Raw genomic sequence first — 20,354 nt, 5'->3', positions numbered from 1 at the left:
AACATACAATCTCTTATCGTAACTGTTTCACAAAAAAATAATTTTAGATTAGCTCTATGAATTTTGTATATTATAAACTATGCCATTTTATCTAATTCAAATAATTTTGTATTTAAACATCTATTTAATGTTTTTGTAACTATCCCTAGGCAAAATTCGATTTTTGCCTAGGCAAAAATATTTCTGCCTAAGCAAAAATAATTTTGCCTTGGCAAAATTCGATTTCTGCCTAGGCTAAATTCTATTTCTGCCTAGGCAAAATTCGATTTTTGCCTAGGCAGAAATAATTTTGCCTAAGCATAAATCGAATATTGCCTAGGCTGAAATATTTTTGCCTAAGCAATATTCGATTTTTGCCTAGGCAAAAATATTTAATTATGACATCCTTCCCGCGCCATACACTTTTGGCCTTTAGTTGAGCGTTCGCCCCTGTGAGGAAGGCTTTGAGTTCTGTCCCCTGGCCGAGACATACCAGAAAATGGTAGTTGCTACTCCTGCTTAGCGCTCAGCATATTTGGAGTGGGACGACTGGTTCGCCCGTTGTCAGTATAATGTGACCGGATGGGGTGTGCTGCTGGGTGTATTCGGCAGTATGCTTCAGTGAGGTACCGCAGCCTCCAAAAACACACATACGCACTCACCACACGTATGCATGTCGCACGCACGGGAGGCCGTCCTTATATGACCTTAGCTGTTAATAGGACGTTAAGCAAAATAAACCAAACCAATCCAATCCTCATTTATTACAAACTGTTTGGTTATTTCTCAAATTTCTCACCCCTGATTCTGAAAGTTACGACTAAGGGGAAGTAACTGTGGATAATATATCTAAATCTTCTGTATTAGAGGTAAAATTGTGGTTAAATCCAAATATGTGCGCGAATCTGTGGAAAAGAAAGATGTAGATCGCGACAACGTAGCTGATTAAGGAAGATGAATGGTAATTTCCTTTGGCAGTGTCGTAAAACTGAAATCCCGACCTATTTATAAAATTAGGCTATTACTGCATGTTTACAGAGCCAACACGTTTGCGATGACCTGGACGACTTCTGACAGTTGCTGGGAGAAAAAAATATATCAGCTGTTATATTGCACCTGTCAAAAAAGTAGTCGTTGCGTGTTACAGTATTAATTACCGCATTAATTACCGTTGGAATGCAATAATGCTTTAAACATTCTACAGATAATTGGACTCGGTATCTATCTGTCAGCAAATTAAGTTGGGACCAGGGCAAACTTGTGACGGGATGGCGCTGTACTACAAATTCAGCGGTGCATTTCTGTATATTACGCAATCATTCTATCGAAGTGAAATTTTGCATGGTGTTAGATAAATGTGTCATAAGAATGTTACAAAAGAAACTATCAAAAAATATTTATTAACGAATTCCTGGGCGTGCAAAATGTCCCTGGTCACTTATTAGGTACACCGGCGTCGACAGAACGAAAAAATATCCAAAGACCTTTATCTAGCTTGCAGTCTCACATGTTGACCAGCTCTAGCCCTAGTGTAGTGTACATTCCACAACACTGAGCTAAAGTAGTGTTGGGGTGTAATAGGGGAAAAAAACAGCATTCACCGTTTTTACTCGATGACACTGTGCCTGTGGTACATGTACAAAGGTCATAGGCTAGGTGTACACTAGTCGTACAACCAGAAATTACAAATTAAACATGTCACTGATTGTATACTGTATAGGATTAGGAATGTCAAGAGTCAAGAAATTTTATTTAAGGAGTAAGCAGCTAGCCTATAAGATTTAATGTCATTATGTTACAGATATGGATTGAAGCACTGGTGAGCGTAATAAACTTGGGTACCAATACTATGGATCAACCGAGTGGCGAACAAGACAAATTCAATCTCCAAAGAAAGATATTTGTAGGAAACATCAGCTACAGGGTTGGTGTCTCCTTACAATTATATATCAATGTGATGTGTTCTATGTCGAGGCCTAAAATAAATAATTTTACATATCAGTTAATTGAAGTAAGCAATCCTTTTAAATAGAGATATCAATTAAGCACAAACATCTAGCAATCCTAATTTCAAATGGAAACATTCCCCTAACATGATTTTTATCTAACAACTTTTGTGTTTCTATCATTCACAATAGCATAATTATATAATTTGAAAATTGACTGCTGTGCAGTACTATCTAGATTTATCAAATACAGTTATCCTTGGACCATTATCCAGCTTGGGTTAGAGTTTTTATAATTATTCTGGGTTAGAATTTTGGTAGTCATCCTGGGGTTAGAGTTTTGACAATTATTCCTAGTGGGAGTTTTGACAATTATCCTGGAGTTAGAGTTTTGACAATAGGTGATCATGAATTTCATTGTTCATATGTCTAGTAGCTAGGACTGCCACATAATTTTCCACACCACCAAAAGGTAGCAGTGTTTTTTAATGAGATGAGAGTGTCTGACACAGAAAACTAATTTATTTAGAGACATTTATTCGGTTATTTACCACAGCACAGATACAATCTGAATTCCTCATTAATAAAACAGCATTTTTCTGAAATCTCACTACATTAACACCATCATGTGTTTCCACTAGACCCTTGTAATAACTCACTTTACAGATCTGTGATTTGACTTCTGAAAGTCAGGGGAAATATAGCCATCCCTTAATCTGAGATGTCCCTAATAGTTTCGTCATGACCTATAAAGTCAAGTAAACAGGGTTTTTTTCTTTTTTACTTTTAACATTTTTATTCAGATTTTCCACATTAAGTATTCACATGATGCAGAAAAAAAATTAAACAGTTAACAACAGTGTTCACACTTTATTCCCAGTGTTTCTTTCCAGATATATGCACTAGGGACTCTGATATACATTTTATTAATCTATACATATATAGATATGTATATATTTTTCCACTAACTTTTAATAGGTGAAGCAGTATCAGTTGGCCAAACATTTCAGTCACTTTGGAGCTGTGGACTATTGCTATCTTGTAAAAGACCACCTCAAGAAATGGTCCCGGGGGTAGGTATTCTATATAGACCTACTACCAGAGACAAGGTTATAATCTATATATAGAAATGGTCCCGGGGGTAGGTATTCTAGATAGACCTACTACCAGAGACTAGGTTATAATCTATATATAGAAATGGTCCCGGGGGGTAGGTATTCTACATGTATATAGACTTACTGCCAGAGACAAGGTTATAATCTATATATAGAAATGGTCCCCGGGGGTAGGTATTCTACATGTATATAGACCTACTACCAGAGACAAGGTTATAATCTATATATAGAAATGGTCCCGGGGTTCAAGTTCTTTATTACTTTAGTAGGTATTCCATATTCAGTGGAGTAAATGACAGGGTACATGTGAGTGGAGTTATTGACAGGGTACATGTGAGTGGAGTTATTGACAGGGTACATGTGAGTGGAGTTATTGACAGGGTACATGTGAGTGGTGTTATTGACAGGGTACATGTCAGTGGAGTTATTGACAGGGTACATGTGAGTGGAGTTTTTGACAGGGTACACATGATTTAATCGACTCTATCAAGTAATTACATCTCATTTTGCATGTGCATTTTTACCTGTTTTTTTTTCACAATAATATTTTCCAGACATACAATTGATACTTTAGTACACATTTATTTCAAAACCTGACCCTGTGAAATACTGAATCAAGGAAATGTAATCGGACCAGATTTGTTTACATACAAATTGAAAATATGCTATCGACCTTATTGCAGATATAAAGATAGGAAATGGCATCCAACATCTAGTTGTCGTTCTAGGACTCATCAGTGATGTAAGGGACATCATACAGCTGTCTTCTAGAACCTGTCGGAGATTTTAGGGACATCATACAGCTATTTTGTTGTTCTAAGACTTGTCAGTGAGGCTTAGAACATCATTCACAATGATATGTTTCGTCCTTCATGGACTCGTCAGTGGTGTTAGGAACATTGTACATAATAATCTGTTTCATCCCTTTTTGGACTTGTCAGTGATGTTTAACGGTCAAAAGCATGTAAATCCAAAAGGGATAGTGAGGATAAATCCAAAAAGGCCATAACAAGTGTTAAATTAGAATAAAAGGTGCATCAACATTAACCCTTTAGCCAAGTAGTCCACTTTAATATGAAAGGTGTCTCATTGCAGCATTGCCTTTGTAACATTTGAAGACCAGGACGGTATGAACAGAGCAATACAAGCTTCAGCTGAGGAACTCCTGTTAGATGGAAGGTCTGTGAAAACTTGTTCTCATTTAGAAGCTAAAATATTACCTTGATTTTGACATTAATCTTCAGTGTTGTAATTGGTTTAACCTCCATCTCTATGAAAAATTTAAAAGAAAAATACTTATAAATCAGAGATACAGCATTGAAAAACGTATTGAAAACATGGCCCCACCTCCCTTAAAAAAAGAAAAGAAGAATGCAGATTTGAGCAAGTCTATTTATAGTATATGACATGTTATAGCCCACCTGTAGTACCCAGTATGTAGAGGGTACAATGTTTACGCTAATATCTATGGTTAAATGTCGATCCACCTGTAGTATAAAGACTTGTGTTGTAGGGTATGATCTCTTTATCATACAGTAGAATCCACTGGAAATGTTTAGATTTTAATCTGGTCACAGAGCTTAAAATTAGCTCTCATGTAAATTAATTTCAAGTAGAAAATTATGATGCTTTCATTTTTCAGCAAGTGGGTATTAATCCTAAGACTACCGGTACTTTTAATCCATTTAGCATAATTTTGTTTTAAATATTTTCATGTCAGAAAACTCTGAGTGAAAATATTAATTATTTGAATAGTAACACAGTCTTTAAAAATAGCCTAATTAACATTCGTATAACAATAGTGTGATGTGCTTCCAAGTAGATTAAAGTTTATGACCGTTGAGAGATGCTGGTTTATTTTCGTGGTGTAGACAGATGCGTGTCGCTCCGGCGGAGGAATCTAAGCGAGTGGCCTACTCTGAGGGGGGTGGATGGCAGGGGAAACCTCCTCCTCCTCTGACACTCACCAGACAAGGCTGATAGTAAGACATGGGGACCAGGCTTCCTGTGTGGTCAGCAGGTAGCTATGTGTGGATGAGATATATTTCTGATTCAAGACTAAATGATATAGAGGATCTTGAGTGTATATAATGAACGCCAATTCATTTTCAAATTACCAAAATATTATACAGTAAATGATAAATAAACATGTCTTAAACCTTTCCAGAACAAATCAGCTAAACTTGTTTGTGTAATGCCTTCTTGCTTCATTTAAGTCAAATATTATTGTCATATGCTCTAATTATAAACTAAATTAACATTTATCAGATGTATTAGACAGTGGTGTATTATCTTATTTTTGTGAATCCAAAATTTCCATTAAAAAAAATGATTTCATTCTGATGGTCTGTTTAGATATCTTTCTTTTTTTAAGATTTAATTGTTCACTAAGATGCCTCGTGGTGTTACCTACCTTTCCCCTGTAGGAACAGATATCATGGTGTTACCTACCTTTCCCCTGTAGGAACAGATCTGATGGTATTACCTACCTTTCTCCTGTAGGAACAGATCTCATTGTATTACCTACCTTTCCCCTGTAGGAACAGATCTCATGGTATTACCTACCTTTCTCCTGTATGAACAGATCTCATGGTATTACCTACCTTTCTCCTGTAGGAACAGATAACAGAACCTGATGTCTCAACTCTGGAACTTGACGAATGTAGGGCGTGCGAGATTGAACGTCTGAATGATGACAGCCTCATTCTCATCTTCTCCTTCCTATCCCTAAAAGAACATGTTCAAGTTGAACGAGTGTGTAGAAGGTGGCGCCACCTAGCCCAGAAATCTTGGAGTTGCCAGTACAAGCTTCAGTTCCGACACATGTTCCAAGGATTCACGAAGGGTAATACAGATTACTGGAGGGAAATCACATAACATAAAACAAGACTTAGCGATTTCAAATATTTAGAACAAAGTAAGATTAATTAAGAGTAAGCCTGTGAATATCTGTCACAAAATGTAAACACTGTGAATATCTTTCCTGAAGTGTTGATACTTTAGGTGGGACATGCTGGAATGTAATTAGTAAGAAAGGAAATACTTGTGAAGAAAAACTGAAGAATTCTGTCATTTTATCAATTATCTGTTTACAGGCCTTACAGATTCTATCCTCAACAGTCTGTTATTGCGATGTGGTGTGTACTTACGGACACTAGATCTCTCCGCCTCTCCACAACTACTTACTGACCTATGTGCTGACAGCATTAGTGAGTCTATTCTATCTAGTCCTCTGTATCTCTGTCTCTGTATGTCTGTATGAAGTTCTATCAGTAGTAGTTTGTATCAAGAATCAACATATAGCGTGATGATGATGATGATGATATATGCTGATAATGATGCATGATGGTGATGATGATATATGCTGATAATGATGCATGATGGTGATGATGATATATGCTGATAATGATGCATGATGGTGATGATGATATATGCTGATAATGATGCATGATGGTGATAATATATGATGATAATGCATGTTTACATATATGATACGTGATGATGATGACGATGATAACGATGATGCAAGATGATGATATGATGATGATGATCATCATCACAACATGTATGTGTAAGAGTGTGTGTATGTATGTTTTTATTTTTGTCATCCATGTCTATTGTTTTAATATGTAAAATCTTCAAAAAATAAAAGAATTATAAAAAAAGAGAATCAACATATAATTTAAACATTGTACCTGTCCTAGTCTATGAAGTTCTGTCAGTGGTATTCTGTATCAAGAATCAACATATAATTTAAACATTGTACCTGCCCTAGTCCTCCGTATGAAGTTCTGTCAGTGGTTATTTGTATCAAGAATCAACATATGATTTATAAATTGTACCTGCCTAGTCCTCTGTGTCTGAAGTAATCTGACTATATACAGCTTGTTAAACATCCTTTTACAGGTGCTAATTGTCCGAACCTGGCGGAGTTAAATGTATCTGGAGTAAGTGTTACTGAGGTGTCACTCAGAACCATAGCAAAGGCCTGTCCTAAACTCAGGGTAAATACTGCAATTATTGTCATTTAATCTCGTTTTAAATCTTTCTTGTTTATTTTCTACCAATTTTTTAAGATAAGTTACCATGGTGATGGTTAAGCAATATTTTGTCTCCAGGATTGCTTTGTTACATTTCTATATCTATTGATCACAGGGTTGAAAATACCTTGAATTTTGAGTGCCTGACTTGAATGATCAACTCCCTAGAGAGATGGTAAAACTTTACTATAGTTTCTGTAGGAAAATCATATTTTAATGAAAATGATTCAAAATTGATTCAAATTATTAGGAGAGGAGAAACTATACTACTCTTTATACATGAACTGCTTCGAAATACATAGTAAATGTGTAAAAGATTGTAACATATCTTAGACTTAGGTGACTGTTAAGGCCCATGAGCATCTTGTCTATTAATGATAACATGCAGTATACATGATATTTTCTATTTGACAGAAGTTTATTCAGGAAAGAAGTTTCTATGTCGGCGACAAAGGGTAAGTTTGGAGATAATTACTATAGCTGTTTAAAGATAGATTAAAGCTAGAAAGAATTACCATAGCTTTGAGAAACAAAATGAGAAAAATGATATACAACATATATGATACAGTTTTACAATTAACGATAAACACTTGAGTTTACTTAATATAATTGTAAATAAGCACAGCTCGATCATGATCTCTGGAAATGGTTTTGGTTTCTGTTGATTCAATGATGTTTGTATATTGGATAACATCTTTTTTGTTTGAGAGTCTAGCAGTTCAAAGTCAGCTCTCCTAGTTTCCCATTCTGTATGGTTGATGACCTGTAGTCTCTGTACTGTTGGCAGGTTGACCTGGCTGTTCCAAGGCTGTCCGACCCTGGAACGTGTGGATATACAGAGCAATTCCAGGATAGTGGGAGATGTAAGTTATTAAAATTGTATCTTACATCAGTTGTTTAACAAGTTATATCTGTTCAGCTTATAGAAGTCGAGTTTTATCAACTTATAGAAGTCAAATTATATCAACTTATAGACGTCAAGTTATATCAACTTATAGAAGTCGAATTATATCAACTTATAGAAGTCGAGTTGATATATAGAAGTCGAGTTATATCAACTTATAGAAGTAGAGTTATATCAACTTATAGAAGTCGAATTATATCAACTTATAGAAGTCGAATTATATCAACTTATAGAAGTCGAGTTGATATATAGAAGTCGAGTTATATCAACTTATAGACGTAGAGTTATATCAACTTATAGAAGTCGAATTATATCAACTTATAGAAGTCGAGTTATATCAACTTATAGAAGTCGAGTTATATCAACTTATAGAAGTCTTACTTATAGTCGAAGTGAAACCTGACTACCCAATATACAATCTGCTAGCAGTCATTCTTATTGAGTCAATCTTCCTGATCCAAAGAGGTTAACCAACAAGAGTTGTCGGAACAACATAACTGGAGGAGTAGGTTATTATTAGCTCACCGGTTATGAGTAACCGAGAGCTAATGCTGTCACCCCGGCGTCCTCATCCACTCCCGCGTTCGCGTTCCACCCCAAAACTTTAAAGTTTTTGGGGTAAGTTTTTGGAAAGCTTGTAAGTCCAAAAGTATACACCTCATGCCCTTCTAATTTGGTTAATGCATTCATTAGAGGTCTAGGAGTGATATTATGGCAAAATCATGCAGATAAAAAATTGTGATTTTTTCGCATTTTACCATTTTGTGGACTTAACTTTTTTGGCACCAAAACTCACTTTAAAGTTTTGAGGGTGAAGTCCAAAAGTATACAGCTATCACCCTTCTAATTTGGTTTATACATTCATTAGAGATCCAGAAGTGATGCTGTGGCAAAATCATGCAGAAAAAAATTGTGATTTTTTTTGGCATTTTACCATTTAGTGGACTTATTTTTTTTGACACAAAAACCCACTTTAAAGATTTTGGGGGTTAGTTTTGGAAAGCTTGTAAATCTTATTTGGTTTATACATCCATTAGAGGTCTAGGAGCGATATTATGTGACATACAATTTCAAAATGACATGCTTATACATACATAAAAAATGAATGCATAGTGTGATTGCTGTCTGGCAGTCATTTTTCACAAAATCTAGTTCAATATTCAGTCAAATCTTGTTAGCTTGAAGTCTTCTAAAGGTAGGCGTTTTGTTATATATATCTTGAAAAATCCCTTTAAAGAAACACATCTATTTGATTTCAAATGAATATTTATAACAACATTGTATTTATATTAAAAACAATATTTTTGATAAATATATAAACTATTAAATGCATTACCAGGCCAAGGTTGTGATTTCAGCTGTGTCGGATAAGTTCCTCCACCTAATCATGTATGGTGACACAAATAATTTGACAGTGTCACAAGTTTAGGTATAATTATCCCACCAAATTAATCATCAAAGAGCTTATGTAGTTCTGTTGGTCAACATTAATAATGTTGGATCTTAATATAAACAGGTTTATTGTAACAATAGTCAGGTATATTTAATGCAATTAAATAACAAACTCGAGTGAAAACAGAATATTTCCTGGACTCCAAAATTGTAAATCATTTACCGAGACGTAAGATGAGTATTTTGTTGACATATTTTGACAAGCTTCAACTTCCAGATAACGGGTACATTTCACATAGGTTTCATGATATCAGGACCAACATTTTACTTCAGGATAACCAAGTTTTTTTAATTATCTGAGTTTTAATTACTAAGAAAAAAGAAGAATTCTGGCCAGAACCAGAGAAAAACTAAATGGGGTCTTTAAGTTATCTGACTTCCAGTTAACGAATAGACTGTATTTTAAATAATTGTGTGTCTCTGTGGGTTGGGAGTTCAAAACCCACGTGGGGTAGATGCCTTGTACTGACCAATTCAAAAGCCAGTGTTTTTTTGTCTGAGTACTCCAGCTTTCCTCTCCCTCCATAACCTGGCACGTCCTTAAATGATTCTGGCTGTTATAATAAGATGTTAAACAAAATAAAAAAATAAAACCAAAAATAATTGTGTGTCTCGTCAAAGCTCGCCTTGAAGAAGTCTAGGAGAGCTACTGCTCTATCCCCGCCCCATTGTATGACTGGGGTCCACAGGCAGCTGGCCGGGTTAGATTTTCATTTTATAAAACAGTGTTGTGTCAATACTAATGAAGATACAACTTACTAGTAGGTATTTGACATGTTTGTTTCTTGTGGCCTTTCCATTGGTAGTATATTTGCAGACTTGCTGTCCTTGTACATGACCTTTAACTTACTTCATAAAAAGCTTTAACCTTGACACACAATGTGCATGGTAACCATGAGATTGGGCTTTCATATTTGATACATATGTTCCTTGTGACAAGACCTTACCATTTGTATTACCTATGACATACTTTTAAATAATGAATTTTGAATTCCCCCCTCAGCGAGCTATGTTGTCTTCTGACAACTCTTGATATATATAGCCAGAGTCTAGCTTTAAATCTATATTTGTTCATGAACTGTTGATGCTGACTTTGATTGCAGTGCTTCCATTCCGTACCTACCACACTGAAATACCTCGACCTCGACCACTGTACCAAGGTTAGTACTACAGACCCATTCTGTGCCTACCACACTGAAATACCTCGACCTCGACCACTGTACCAAGGTTAGTACTACAGACCCATTCTGTACCTACCACACTGAAATACCTCGACCTCGACCACTGTACCAAGGTTAGTACTACAGACCCATTCTGTACCTACCACACTGAAATACCTCGACCTCGACCACTGTACCAAGGTTAGTACTACAGACCCATTCTGTGCCTACCACACTGAAATACCTCGACCTCGACCACTGTACCAAGGTTAGTACTTCAGACCCATTCTTTGCCTACCACACTGAAATACCTCGACCTCGACCACTGTACCAAGGTTAGTACTACAGACCCATTCTGTACCTACCACACTGAAATACCTCGACCTCGACCACTGTACCAAGGTTAGTACTACAGACCCATTCTGTACCTACCACACTGAAATACCTCGACCTCGACCACTGTACCAAGGTTAGTACTACAGACCCATTCTGTGCCTACCACACTGAAATACCTCGACCTCGACCACTGTACCAAGGTTAGTACTACAGACCCATTCTTTGCCTACCACACTGAAATACCTCGACCTCGACCACTGTACCAAGGTTAGTACTACAGACCCATTCTGTACCTACCACACTGAAATACCTCGACCTCGACCACTGTACCAAGGTTAGTACTACAGACCCATTCTGTACCTACCACACTGAAATACCTCGACCTCGGCCACTGTACCAAGGTTAGTACTACAGACCCATTCTGTACCTACCACACTGAAATACCTCGACCTCGACCACTGTACCAAGGTTAGTACTACAGACCCATTCTGTACCTACCACACTGAAATACCTCAACCTGGACCACTGTACCAAGGTTAGTACTACAGACCCATTCTGTACCTACCACACTGAAATACCTCAACCTGGACCACTGTACCAAGGTTAGTACTACAGACCCATTCTGTACCTACCACACTGAAATACCTCGACCTCGACCACTGTACCAAGGTTAGTACTACAGACCCATTCTGTACCTACCACACTGAAATACCTCGACCTCGACCACTGTACCAAGGTTAGTACTACAGACCCATTCTGTACCTACCACACTGAAATACCTCGACCTCGACCACTGTACCAAGGTTAGTACTACAGACCAATTCTGTGATATATTCTAACCTGCAACAAAGTCATGCATTTTACAATTTTGTGGACTTTTTTTTGCACCAAAATCCACTTTAAAGATTTTGGGGGTAAGTTTTGGAAAGCTTGTAAGTCCACACCCTTCTTATTTGGTTTATACATCCATTTGAGGTCTAGGAGTGATATTATGTGACATACAATTTCAAAATGACATGCTTATACATACAAATGTACATAAAAATGAATGCATATAGTGACTGTGTGATTGCTGCCGCTGGTGAACTTTCGCAATCATTGATTGCACTTGTATTACTTCTGAACTATTTGTAGCTACATGTATTACATACTTGTTTATCCAATTATTATTTTATCTTGACCTGTTGTATTTCTGATAAACTAATTATATCAATATTTGAATGATTTGTAAATAATGTACATTTTGCTTGACCATAATGTAAGATTAGTCCTTGACTCAATATGTCATCAAGAATAAATAAAGCCTATTATTAGTATTATTGTCATATATACCATTCATGTACATGAATCTATACTGTGATATAATTTGATTTTTTTTAACAGCTGACAGATCTAGGAATACGAAAGATTGGTCTACGATGTAAACACCTAACAGAGTTATTCATCAGTCACTGTAAATCTCTGACAGACCAGAGCCTCGTCAACATCACACAGGTAAAGTCATCATCCCACATCACACGGTAAAGTCATCATCCCACATCACACAGGTAAAGTCATCCCACATCACACAGGTAAAGTCATCCCACATCACACAGGTAAAGTCATCATCCCACATCACACGGTAAAGTCGTCATCCCACATCACACAGGTAAAGTCATCCCACATCACACAGGTAAAGTCATCATCCCACATCACACGGTAAAGTCATCATCCCACATCACACAGGTAAAGTCATCCCACATCACACAGGTAAAGTCATCCCACATCACACAGGTAAAGTCATCATCCCACATCACACGGTAAAGTCGTCATCCCACATCACACAGGTAAAGTCATCCCACATCACACAGGTAAAGTCATCATCCCACATCACACGGTAAAGTCGTCATCCCACATCACACAGGTAAAGTCATCCCACATCACACAGGTAAAGTCATCATCCCACATCACACGATAAAGTCGTCATCTCACATCACACAGGTAAAGTCATCATCCCACATCACACAGGTAAAGTCATCGTCCCACATCACACAGGTAAAGTCATCATCCCACATCACACAGGTAAAGTCGTCGTCCCACATCACACAGGTAAAGTCATCGTCCCACATCACACAGGTAAAGTCATCATCCCACATCACACAGGTAAAGTCATCATCCCACATCACACAGGTAAAGTCGTCATCCCACATCACACAGGTAAAGTCATCATCCCACATCACACAGGTAAAGTCGTCGTCCCACATCACACAGGTAAAGTCATCATCCCACATCACCCAGGTAAAGTCGTCATCCCACATCACCCCATCTTCGCTAGCCAAGGCTTCTGATTACGTTACACTCCACGAACCCTTGGCGGATATAGTCGTGTTCAAACCGTCGCGCCCTGGAATCCATGGGCAACCAATCAAATCCCGTTTTACATTCAGGCTTGGTTTCGCATTAAACAAAAACTGCGGCACCCAGTACAGAACTTCATTGTCGACTATGTCATGGCATTTTACCTAAATACAGAGACGTACAATCATTGGGGAAACATTCACAGTGTTTGATCAATTTATATAAGTCATTGATCACACATCTCATCGAAATTGACACAAGCCTTCATGTGTGTCTGTAAACATCACCGATGAAGTACATTGGTAACGCTCATTTTGATTGGTCGAAAATTTCATGAATAAAGGGTGGTAATTTCGAATCTCCGCTAGAGGGCCAGAACTGACGACTATATCCGCCAAGGGTTCGTGGAGTGTAACGTAATCAGAAGCCTTGGCTAGCGAAGATGACATCACCCAGGTAAAGTCGTCATCCCACATCACACAGGTAAAGTCATCATCCAACATCAAATGACGGACTTGAGGTGTTCACACATGGGTCTACAGACTTGAGGTGTTCACACAACGGTCTACAGACTTAAGGTGTTCACACATCAGTCTATAGACTTGAGCTGTTGACACATCAGTCTACAGACTTGAGCTGTTGACACATCGGTCTACAGACTTAAGGTGTTCACACATCTGTCTACAGTCTTGAGCTGTTCACACATCGGTCTACAGACTTGAGGTGATCACACATCGGTCTACAGACTTGAGGTGTTCACACAACGGTCTATAGACATGAGGTGTTCACACATCGGTCTACAGACTTAAGGTGTTCACACATCTGTCTACAGTCTTGAGCTGTTCACACATCGGTCTACAGACTTGAGGTGTTCACACAACGGTCTATAGACTTGAGGTGTTCACACATCGGTCTACAGACTTGAGCTGTTCACACATCGGTCTACAGACTTAAGGTGTTCACACATCGGTCTACAGACTTAAGGTGTTCACACATCGGTCTACAGACTTAAGGTGTTCACACATCTGTCTACAGACTTGAGCTGTTCACACATCGGTCTACAGACTTGAGGTGTTCACACAACGGTCTATAGACTTGAGGTGTTCACACATCGGTCTACAGACTTGAGCTGTTCACACATCTGTCTACAGTCTTGAGCTGTTCACACATCGGTCTATAGACTTAAGGTGTTCACACATCGGTCTACAGACTTGAGCTGTTCACACATCGGTCTACAGACTTAAGGTGTTCACACATCGGTCTACAGACTTAAGGTGTTCACACATCGGTCTACAGACTTTAGCTGTTGACACATCAGTCTACAGACTTGAGGTGTTCACACATCGGTCTACAGACTTGAGGTGTTCACACATCGGTCTACAGACTTAAGGTGTTCACACAACGGTCTACAGACTTGAGCTGTTCACACAACGGTCTATAGACTTGAGCTGTTCACACATCGGTCTATAGACTTGAGGTGTTCACACATCGGTCTACAGACTTGAGCTGTTCACACAACGGTCTATAGACTTGAGGTGTTCACACATCGGTCTACATACTTTAGCTCGTGACACATCGGTCTACAGACTTGAGGTGTTCACACAACGGTCTATAGACTTGAGGTGTTCACACAACGGTCTACAGACTTAAGGTGTTCACACAACGGTCTATAGACTTGAGGTGTTCACACATCGGTCTACAGACTTGAGCTGTTCACACATCGGTCTATAGACTTGAGGTGTTCACACATCGGTCTACAGACTTGAGCTGTTGACACATCGGTCTACAGACTTGAGCTGTTCACACATCGGTCTACAGACTTTAGCTCGTGACACATCGGTCTACAGACTTGAGGTGTTCACACAACGGTCTATAGACTTGAGGTGTTCACACAACGGTCTACAGACTTAAGGTGTTCACACAACGGTCTACAGACTTGAGGTGATCACACATCGGTCTACAGACTTAAGGTGTTCACACATCGGTCTACAGACTTAAGGTGATCACACATCATTGTAGACTTGAGGTGTTCACACAACGGTCTATAGACTTAAGGTGTTCACACATCGGTCTACAGACTTGAGCTGTTCACACAACGGTCTATAGACTTGAGGTGTTCACACATCGGTCTATAGACTTAAGGTGTTCACACATCAGTCTACAGACTTAAGGTGTTCACACATCTGTCTACAGACTTGAGCTGTTCACACATCTGTCTACAGACTTGAGCTGTTGACACATCGGTCTACAGACTTAAGGTGTTCACACATCAGTCTACAGACTTGAGCTGTTCACACATCTGTCTACAGACTTGAGCTGTTGACACATCGGTCTACAGACATGAGGTGTTGACACATCGGTCTACAGACATGAGGTGTTCACACATCGGTCTACAGACTTGAGCTGTTCACACATCAGTCCACAGACTTGAGGTGTTGACACATCAGTCTACAGACATTTACTTAATAACCCACTATCATTTACCCACTACCATGTACTTAATAACCCACCATCATGTACGTAATAACCCACTATCATGTACTTAATAACCTACTTTCATGTACTTAATAACCCACTTTCATGTACGTAATAACCCACTACCATGTACGTAATAACCCACTATCATGTATTTAATAACCCACTATCATGTACGTAATAACCCACTATCATGTACTTAATAACCCACTATCATTTACGTAATAACCCACTATCATGTACGTAATAACCCACTACCATGTACTTAATAACCCACTATCATGTACTTAATAACCCACTATCATGTACGTAATAACCCACTATCATTTACTTAATAACCCACTATCATGTACTTAATAACCCACTATCATGTACGTAATAACCCACTATCATTTACGTAATAACCCACTATCACGTACGTAATAACCCACTACCATGTACGTAATAACCCTCTATCATGTACTTAATAACCCACTACCATGTACGTAATAACCCACTATCATGTACTTAATAACCCACTACCATGTACGTAATAACCCACTATCATGTACGTAATAACCCACTACCATGTACGTAATAACCCACTATCATGTACGTAATAACCCACTACCATGTACGTAATAACCCACTATCATGTACGTAATAACCCACTATCATATACGTAATAACCCACTATCATTTACTTAATAACCCACTACCATGTACGTAATAACCCACTACCATGTACGTAATAACCCACTATCATGTACGTAATAACCCACTACCATGTACGTAATAACCCACTATCATTTACTTAATAACCCACTACCATGTACGTAATAACCCACTATCATGTACTTAATAACCCACTATCATTTACTTAATAACCCACTATCATTTACCCACTACCATGTACTTAATAACCCACTATCATTTACTTAATAACCCACTATCATTTACTTAATAACCCACTATCATTTACCCACTACCATGTACTTAATAACCCACCATCATGTACGTAATAACCCACTATCATTTACTTAATAACCCACTATCATGTACTTAATAACCTACTTTCATGTACTTAATAACCCACTTTCATGTACGTAATAACCCACTACCATGTACGTAATAACCCACTATCATGTATTTAATAACCCACTATCATGTACGTAATAACCCACTATCATGTACGTAATAACCCACTATCATGTACGTAATAACCCACTATCATGTACTTAATAACCCACTATCATGTACGTAATAATCCACTATCATGTACTTAATAACCCACTATCATGTACGTAATAATCCACTATCATGTACTTAATAACCCACTATCATGTACTTAATAACCCACTATCATGTACGTAATAACCCACTATCATGTACTTAATAACCCTCCATCATGTACGTAATAACCCACTATCATGTACGTAATAACCCACTATCATGTTCGTAATAACCCACTATCATTTACTTAATAACCCACTACCATGTACGTAATAACCCACTATCATGTACATAATAACCCACTATCATGTACGTAATAACCCACTACCATGTACGTAATAATCCACTATCATGTACGTAATAACCCACTATCATGTACGTAATAACCCACTACCATGTACTTAATAACCCACTACCATGTACTTAATAACCTACTATCATGTACGTAATAACCCACTATCATGTACGTAATAACCCACCATCATGTACTTATGTTGAGAAAGTAATTATTGCGTAAGTTTCAACAACAGTGCTCACAGTTTACAGATTATTTGAATTGTTTTTCAGAATCTTAAAAAGTTAAAAGCTCTACGTATGGAAGGTAGTTACACGCAAAGTAAGTTTTAAGTCTCAAGTGACCCTCCGACAAAATGCGTCAATTTAATTAACTGAAATATTTTAAATCTCAAGTGACTTTTAAGGTCCATGAGCCTCTTGTCTTGTGATGAGAAAATAAACTTGTCAAAGTGAAGTTTCCAGCATTTCCCACAGAGGTTGGCCTAAAGAATGTTTACGCTTATTGACCACTCACAGATACATTGCTCTGTGGCATCAAAGTAGGTTCCCATGGCTGTACATTTTTAACTAAAATTGTATGATATGCATTTGCCTAATTAACTAATTATGTAACTAAATTACTGATAACTAGGAATGCAGATTGTCACAAAGCCGTAAATTATTTATTTAAGCGAAATAGGAAAATTTGAACCTTAAACTAAGACCAAAGTATTAAAATTGTTAATATACAGTTGATAATATTCATTTTTTAAGAATTTTGTGAAAAAAACCTCTATTTATTGTCAACACATGACATTTTAAATGTCTTCCATATCCAGTCCATTTCAACTTTTTCAGTCTATAGAGAGCTTTATCACTTAACCCTATATAACTCAGCCAAAATATCAAAACTGAACCATTTAATATGCAAAGTGTTGGTTTTTAGCTTTGATGTATTTTAAACTCATCAATGACCTGTTGAAATTATGTGGAGATAACAGACCTTCCTGTTACACTATGTACACATGTGCCTTTCCTAAAATATTACAACCCGTAGCATTCGTACAATAATGTCAACATGTGTAGGCCACGTCCTTAAATGACCCTCGCTGTTAATTATAATGATCGAGGATGTTAAAATGATATATTACATGACCAATAGTGACTAAGCAAATCACCAATATATCCTCAATACCCCGATCTCCTTGTTCTTTTGCCATTACTTTTTCCATTTTTTCTTCAAGAAAATAGCTTCTATGTGCATAATTTTAAACATCATATTAAAGTGCTTCTATAAAATCACATCTGACGGAGACTTTAAACACCTAATACAGTACCGTTCTCACAATGAGAGACAGGTGTGTAGGTGACCTAATACCGTACCATTCTCACAATGGGAGACAGGTGTGTAGGTGACCTAATACAGTACCGTTCTCACAATGAGAGACAGGTGTGTAGGTGACCTAACACCGTACCGTTCTCACAATGAGAGACAGGTGTCTAGGTGACCTAACACCGTACCGTTGTCACAATGAGAGATAGGTGTGTAGGTGACCTAATAGAGTACTGTTCTCACAATGAGAGACAGGTGTGTAGGTGACCTAATACAGTACCGTTCTCACAATGGGAGACAGGTGTGTAGGTGACCTAATACCGTACCGTTCTCACAATGAGAGACATGTGTGTAGAGGACCTAATACAGTGACGTTCTCACAATGAGAGATTGGTGTGTAGGTGACCTAATACAGTACCATTCTCACAATGAGAGATAGGTGTGTAGGTGACCTAATACAGTGCCGTTCTCACAATGAGAGATAGGTGTGTAGGTGACCTAACACCGTACCGTTCTCACAATGAGAGACAGGTGTCTAGGTGACCTAATACCGTACCGTTGTCACAATGAGAAATATGTGTGTAGGTGACCTAATACAGTACCGTTCTCACAATGGGAGACAGGTGTGTAGGTGACCTAATACAGTACCGTTCTCACAATGAGAGACAGGTGTGTAGGTGACCTAATACAGTACCGTTCTCATAATGAGATAGGTTTGTAGGTGACCTAATACCGTATCGTTCTCACGATGAGAGACAGGTGTGTACATGTAGGTGACCTAATACAGTACCGTTCTCATAATGAGAGACAGGTGTGTAGGTGACATAATACCGTACTGTTCTCACGATGAGAGACAGGTGTGTAGGTGACCTAATACCGTACCGTTCTCATAATGAGAGATAGGTGTATAGGTGACCTAATACAGTACCGTTCTCACAATGAGAGACGGGTGTGTAGGTGACCTAATACAGTACCGTTCTCACAATGAGACATAGGTGTGTAGGTGACCTAATACCGTACCGTTCTCACAATGAGAGATTGGTGTGTAGGTGACCTAATACAGTACCGTTCTCACAATGAGAGACAGGTGTGTAGGTGACCTAATACCGTACCATTCTCACAATGGGAGACAGGTGTGTAGGTGACCTAATACAGTACCGTTCTCACAATGAGAGACAGGTGTGTAGGTGACCTAACACCGTACCGTTCTCACAATGAGAGACAGGTGTCTAGGTGACCTAACACCGTACCGTTGTCACAATGAGAGACAGGTGTGTAGGTGACCTAATAGAGTACTGTTCTCACAATGAGAGACAGGTGTGTAGGTGACCTAATACAGTACCGTTCTCACAATGGGAGACAGGTGTGTAGGTGACCTAATACCGTACCGTTCTCACAATGAGAGACATGTGTGTAGAGGACCTAATACAGTGACGTTCTCACAATGAGAGATTGGTGTGTAGGTGACCTAATACAGTACCATTCTCACAATGAGAGATAGGTGTGTAGGTGACCTAATACAGTGCCGTTCTCACAATGAGAGATAGGTGTGTAGGTGACCTAATAGAGTACTGTTCTCACAATGAGAGACAGGTGTGTAGGTGACCTAATACAGTACCGTTCTCACAATGGGAGACAGGTGTGTAGGTGACCTAATACCGTACCGTTCTCACAATGAGAGACATGTGTGTAGAGGACCTAATACAGTGACGTTCTCACAATGGGAGACAGGTGTGTAGGTGACCTAATACAGTACCGTTCTCACAATGAGACATAGGTGTGTAGGTGA

At 38.3% G+C, this 20,354-nt stretch overlaps 1 protein-coding gene across 2 annotated transcripts in view; it reads left to right on the top strand.

The window, feature by feature from the left end:
- The first annotated feature begins 856 nt into the window (after positions 1 to 856).
- LOC117333663 (putative RNA-binding protein EEED8.10) overlaps positions 857 to 20,354 on the top strand; it is a 41,368-nt gene continuing 21,870 nt past the window's right edge. The window contains exons 1-14 of one of the 2 annotated variants that reach the window (XM_033893072.1): positions 857 to 940; positions 1,781 to 1,903; positions 2,904 to 2,998; positions 4,136 to 4,219; positions 4,912 to 5,060; positions 5,657 to 5,885; positions 6,136 to 6,249; positions 6,947 to 7,044; positions 7,495 to 7,535; positions 7,868 to 7,943; positions 10,540 to 10,544; positions 11,416 to 11,467; positions 12,316 to 12,426; positions 17,524 to 17,572. In XM_033893072.1, the coding sequence (XP_033748963.1) occupies positions 5,864 to 5,885; positions 6,136 to 6,249; positions 6,947 to 7,044; positions 7,495 to 7,535; positions 7,868 to 7,943; positions 10,540 to 10,544; positions 11,416 to 11,467; positions 12,316 to 12,426; positions 17,524 to 17,572 (568 nt within the window). In that variant the 5' untranslated portion in view covers positions 857 to 940; positions 1,781 to 1,903; positions 2,904 to 2,998; ... (1 more) ...; positions 4,912 to 5,060; positions 5,657 to 5,863. Of the gene's footprint in view, positions 941 to 1,780; positions 1,904 to 2,903; positions 2,999 to 4,135; positions 4,220 to 4,911; positions 5,061 to 5,656; positions 5,886 to 6,135; positions 6,250 to 6,946; positions 7,045 to 7,494; positions 7,536 to 7,867; positions 7,944 to 10,539; positions 10,597 to 11,415; positions 11,468 to 12,315; positions 12,427 to 17,523; positions 17,573 to 20,354 lie in introns of both variants that reach the window. The other variant, XM_033893071.1, reaches the window with a different exon arrangement.

The sequence above is a fragment of the Pecten maximus genome, chromosome 8 (genome assembly GCF_902652985.1).
Source record: "Pecten maximus chromosome 8, xPecMax1.1, whole genome shotgun sequence".
Lineage (NCBI taxonomy): Eukaryota > Metazoa > Mollusca > Bivalvia > Pectinida > Pectinidae > Pecten > Pecten maximus.
This window is presented reverse-complemented; position numbering and strand designations above follow the sequence as displayed.